Genomic DNA, 5,999 nt, shown 5'->3' with positions numbered 1-5,999 from the left:
TTATTGTTCATCATCTCCATTATAGTTCATCATACAGACGATACCTTCAACATGCTCAACATTTTTTGATACGTACACAACGTATAAAAATCGATACCCTAAAACATTATTTGATGCACATGTAGAACATAAAGAACAGATAACTGATGTATGAAGTTACCAAAAGGGTACACTAACCTTTAAAAATTGATACACAATAACATTTTATTCATGATGTTTAGCAAAAGTGATACATAAATGGCAATAAAATGTTTGGTCAAATAATTAACCCAAAACGGTTAGACTTGAATTGTTAATACTTGAAAGAAACTTGATACATAAATGGCAATAAAATTGATACATGGAACTGGAAAAAAACTGATAAAAAATAACTATCAACATGTTCCTTCCTTGAGACAGAATTCGACATTCGAAACACGACGATGGTTGAACTAGCTTGTGAATTAGAGACCGGTAACAGAAAAGCCTCACTTTTCTTCTCCGGCATAAAAGTTTATGGTGTAAAGAATGTCCGATGGCGGTGTTATTTGAAGGAGCAATGACGATGATATTTACTGAAATTGAAATAGATACAATATTTAGTACAAAGGAAGAATAAAGGCATTTGGAGTGTGTCGTTTGTTATTAGTTTTCGTCAGCACAATAGTTGGTAATTATTAAAAATTAGTTCCAGATTGAAATCACTATCTTTCAAAAATAAATAAACCATAATTTACCATATATTATATGTTGAATATCATCTTACATTTTAATTTATCTGCTGTATAATGGTAGTATTATCAAATGATAGAATCAACTGTTAATTGTAAATGACCTTTATATGAAAATTCCATTGTTAAACAAATACTCCTATTAATTAGGATGAGGTTACTATAGGGAGTAGTTCTATGTTTGCTTTATTATATTTGAATAATATATGAAAATTAATTAATTTTACATTTATATATGTTGGTTAGTATTTGACTAAAATGCCCTTGTTTCCTACCTTATGTATGTATTTTAAGTTTCAATGTAGATGAACCAATTCCTATAAGTGTGTGTGTATATATATATATATATATATATATATATATATATATATATATATATATACTTATATATATAAGTATATATATATATATATAAGTAGTAATTAATTAAACTTACGCGTATATCAACCCAGACGTCGTCTTTGAAAGATGATGGCACATCCGCCCAACACTTGTAATATTTTGGGAAGCTTGGTTTCCGAACAACACTAGATATCAAATTAACAAACATTGAACTATTGTCGCCTATCGGATTAATGGTTTTCAACTTAATATCAAAGTCAATCGTGAGTTTTCCATGAGCATTCCTCAACTTTCGCAAACCTATGTTTTGTGTTTTTCCCCGTTTACCCCGATTATTTTGGCCCCCGTCCCCCCCGGGCCCCCCGACCATCCCGGCCATCATTAGGAAAAGCAGAGCAAAGAAATTCATCTGCATAAATACAAAATAAAAGTTAATAGAACAATGATATATATATATATATATATATATATATATATATATATATATATATATATATATATATATATATATATATACATTTATACAAAATAAAGTGAATAGAACAATGATATAGACAATGATATATATTCCTATATATAATGTATGTATATATATATGGTCGTGAAAAAAAAATACATAATTGAAAATTTACAACAACAAGCATAGAAATACTTATACTAATGCGGAAAATGATATATATTCATATATATAATACATTTACAACAACAAGCATATATATATACACACACACATATAAATATATGTGTATATATATACATATACTTATACTAATGCGGAAAATTTAAAAAGACGTTCATAGAAATATAAATCATTTGATTACAGCAAGCATTTTTATATAAACGACAAGAATTACACATCAATATTCATCATCATCATCGCTAGAGAAAGCTTCATTTCGAGGAATTTGGGGATTTAGATCATCGTCAGCCACCACATCATCATCATCATCACATATGTCATGAGGAAGGACAAGAGGGTCTAATTCTACTATATCATCATCATCATCATCTTCATCATCATCATTAACTTCATTTATTGGTCGATTAAATTGAATTGGTGTTGCATCTCCGGGTATACTCATACTTGTATAAGTCATATTATCTAAATCAGCATCAAGGCTAAGATCGGATGAATTGGTGTCGTGTACAACATCCCCTATGGTGTCTTCGATAATGTCTCTATCCCAGATTTTTCGATGATTTACCTCATGAATGACCTTCCAGCTGGTAGAAGTTTTGGAAGGATCGTCGATGTAAAAAACTTGTTGATCTTGTGTTGCAAGAATGTGTTGATCATCTTGGTACCACTCATCTTTCGTGTCAATACTAGTTATGTTATTGACTGTAACTAGGCGTTTATGTTTTCGGGTGTTCTCAGTCTTGAACCACCGGCATCTGAATAACACAACACTAAATACACCGGCATAATGCAACTCAACAATATCTTCTAACCGACCATAATACTTAGAGACAGGACTACCTTCATCTGTGAGTGTCGAAATTCCACTATTTTGTGTGGTGCGTCGATCATCGCGATTGCTAACCACAAACCTGACACCATTCACATGGCAGGCAGTGTAATGGTTTGAGCCACCCATCGGTCCTTCAGCTAGACAGATCAATTCATCGCTATACTTCGATCAATCAACTGACCGTAGTTCACGTATCTATCAAAAAATAAAAAAATTTAATAAAAGTTTGAATAAAAATAGTTATCATATGTAAGTCTAATATATATATATATATATATATATATATATATATATATATATATATATATATATATATATATATATATATATATATATATATATATATAATGAGTTTACCTTGTTGGTGAACCAACTTGGAAAATTTGTTTTTATGTCCATATTGGGGTACTCTGTTTTAAATTGACTGTAAATGTTCAAAAAGAATTGTTAGTATGAGCAACGTTTACGTAGTTAAGTCATTATAAACTCATGTTTTAGTAAAATGACTTACTTTTTGTATTCGTCGATGTCAGAACAATTGTTGAGTACATACCAGTGAAGTTTATCCTGAATATCCCGGGCCAGAGATTTGAACACACCTTTACTGATAAAATTACATAACGATTTGAAGACACGAAACTCACATGACCTAGATGGCCCGTCAGCATATCTGTCAGGATGATTAAATCTCGTTTGTATACCTTCAAGGGACATTGAACATGCAGTTAATGCTTCATCGGCAACGTACCCCTCAGCTATACAACCTTCAGGCTTAGCTTTATTTCTAACATAATTTTTTAGTTTTTTCATGTATCTCTCAATTGGATACATCCACCTCATGTAAACAGGCCCTCCCATTATAGCCTCTTCCGGTAAATGCATTACCAAATGAATCATTATGTCAAAAAAAGCTGGAGGATAAATTAACACGAAAGTACATAACAATTTAACCACTTGTTTTTGAGCTTTCAACATATCTGATACCATTAACTCTCGAGCACAAATTTGCTTAAAGAATGCACACAACTGCATTATTGGTGTAGAAATAGTAGGGTGCAAAAACGCGTTAACTCCGACCGGTAATAATCGTTGCATCATGATATGGCAATCATGAGATTTCATGTTCGTAATGTTGTTATTATCCTTGTTCACTTTATGCCTAAAGTTTGATCCAAACCCATCTGGAAGTTTAACTTCTTTAATGAATTTACAAAAACTTACCATGTCTTCAGAATTTAAGGAGTATTGTGCATGAGGTTTCAAGAATTGCCCATCCTTTTTACCGGCGGTCTTAGGTTTGAGCCACAAATCTTCTCGAATTCCTAATTTTTCCAAGTCAACTCGTGCATTGTGAGTGTCTTTGGACTTGTCATTCATTAATAAGGTACCCAAAATAGCCTCCAACACATTCTTTTCAATATGCATGACATCTAAGTTGTGTTGTAGTGGAAGATATTTCCAATATTCAAGTTCCCGAAAAATAGAAATTTTAGTCCAGTTGTGAGGACACTTAGGGGGACGTTTTCTTTTTAGTCCATTTGTATGATTCTTTCCGGCATTACCAACTGGCAACAAATCTTCAAGTTGCTTTTCGATCTCATGCACTTTGAACTTTCTAGGTTTTGGGGTATGATCAACCTTACCATTGAATTGTAAGCTTTCTCTGTATGGGTGATTCGGTTCAAGGTTTTGTCTGTTACTGACATAAACAATTTTGTTTTCTACACGCATAGCAGGAGTGTCCTCGTTACATGTAGGGCATGCTTTATAGCCTTGGCCACTCCAACCGGACAAACTACCACGGGCAGGATAATCATTTATGGTCCAAATAAGCATTGCTTTCATTTGAAAATATGTGTTTGTAACTGAGTCATGCGCAACAACTCCTTCGGACCATAAAATCTTCAGTTCATCAACTAAAGGCCTCAAGTAAACATCAATATCTTTTCCAGGTGATTTAGGACCAGGAATTAACAGAGTCAACATAAGAGAACTTTCTTTCATACATATCCACGGCGGTGTATTGTACGTTGTCAATATTACTGGCCACATGCTGTAAGCATTATTCATGTTGCCAAATGGATTGAAACCATCAGCAGCCAACCCTAATTGAACGTTTCTGGGTTCACGTGCAAAATTTGGATATCTTTTGTCAATTTCTCTCCAAGATCGACCATCTACCGGATGACGCATCTTACCATCTTCAGTGCACCGCCCAGTAGCATGCCAAATCATATCTTTTGCAGTGTATCTAGAACTGTACAAACGTTTTAGTCTTGGAGTTACTGGAAAATAACGCAAAACTTTATTAGGAACTTTCTTCCCCGATGTGCGTTCATGTTTCCATCTACTCGCGTTACATATTGGACGGTTTTCCAAATCTTTGTATTCTTTATAAAACAAACAACAATCATTCTTACAAGCATGTATCGCTTCATACCCTAAACCGATCTTTCTCATCCACTTCTTGGTTTTGTAAAATGATTTCGGAATTGTGTTATCTGGAGGATGTGATTGTACGAGTAATTCTAACAATTGGTCGAATGAAGTATTCGTCCATCTATTCAAGACCTTAAGGTGTGTTAACTTGGCTAAAAACTCTAATGAGGACAACCTGCTACCAGCATATAGCTCGGTTTGGGTGGAGTCAATTAAATCCTCAAGAAGAGTTGCGGTCGTGTAATCCATAGTCTCATCGTCATTCGGATCTTCAGCCGCATAATTAGGTTCTCGCTCCAACTCAATATCGTGCAAGAAATTTTTTAGAGGGTTCGTTGTGTTGTGTATTTCGGGTGGTTGTGGTAGTTCACCTTGATACCGCCACATAGTATAAGAGGGTTCAAACCCATTTAAAATAATATGTTCTTTTATATGTTTAGGTTTAAGAAAAACTGTATTACCACAATGTTTACACGGGCAACTACACTTACCGAGCGAATTCAAATTGTTTTTACACCTCTCAATAAATGCATCAAGACCACTGGTAAAGTCAGGATCAAATGGATGTCGTATTTTAATCCAACTCTTATCAATCGTCATAACAATTACCTAATTAAAGCAAGTTTAAAGCAACAAAAAACTTTAAAATTAATAACACTTATTATATTTATAATCAAGGCCGGGTAGTCCAACTATGGAAAGCAACCTAACCCACTCTCTGAATGTTTTGTCTCAACTATGGATGCGTACAACTAATTTACTAGTTTGAAAAAATTCGGTAGCATTTCCCCTAAACTCCCCAAATATGTCGTATTAAACGCATATTTGTAGGAGTAAAGGGAAAATGTTTACCAAATTTTTCGTAACTAGTAAATTTGTAATACGCATCCACATCCTAAAAGAGACAAAACACGCAGAAAGCGGTCCCAAAAAGGGGACCTTCCAAAGTTAATTTCTAATAAATTAACCTTGGATGGGTATTCTATAGGATTGGTTAATTTCGAGCATAATGTAGAACTATTTCGAAATTAACCAC

The 5,999-nt window shown here is 33.6% G+C and overlaps 1 protein-coding gene across 1 annotated transcript; it reads right to left on the bottom strand.

Moving 5' to 3' along the window:
• Nucleotides 1-1,909: 1,909 nt before the first annotated feature.
• Nucleotides 1,910-5,563, bottom strand: LOC139874938 (uncharacterized). Its single transcript, XM_071862328.1, has 4 exons — nucleotides 3,036-5,563; nucleotides 2,882-2,948; nucleotides 2,706-2,719; nucleotides 1,910-2,603 (listed from the first exon to the last, which is right to left on the bottom strand). Exons 1-4 carry the CDS (start codon nucleotides 5,561-5,563, stop codon nucleotides 1,910-1,912), a joined length of 3,303 nt encoding a protein of 1,100 aa, XP_071718429.1.
• Nucleotides 5,564-5,999: the final 436 nt, after the last annotated feature.

This window comes from Rutidosis leptorrhynchoides, chromosome 11 (genome assembly GCF_046630445.1).
Source record: "Rutidosis leptorrhynchoides isolate AG116_Rl617_1_P2 chromosome 11, CSIRO_AGI_Rlap_v1, whole genome shotgun sequence".
NCBI classification, from domain to species: Eukaryota; Viridiplantae; Streptophyta; class Magnoliopsida; order Asterales; family Asteraceae; genus Rutidosis; species Rutidosis leptorrhynchoides.
Note: the sequence above shows the minus strand (reverse complement) of the source record. Positions and strands in the feature narration are given on the sequence as shown.

What these genes read in the sequence shown, in the direction of transcription:
- LOC139874938 (XM_071862328.1), bottom strand. Translation starts at nt 5,563, where the DNA reads ATGACGATTGATAAGAGTTGGATTAAAATACGACATCCATTTGATCCT. An exon ending in GACATCGACGAATACAAAAA is followed by an intron (nt 2,949 to 3,035) that starts GTAAGTCATTTT and finishes GAACATTTACAG; the next exon opens with TCAATTTAAAACAGAGTACC.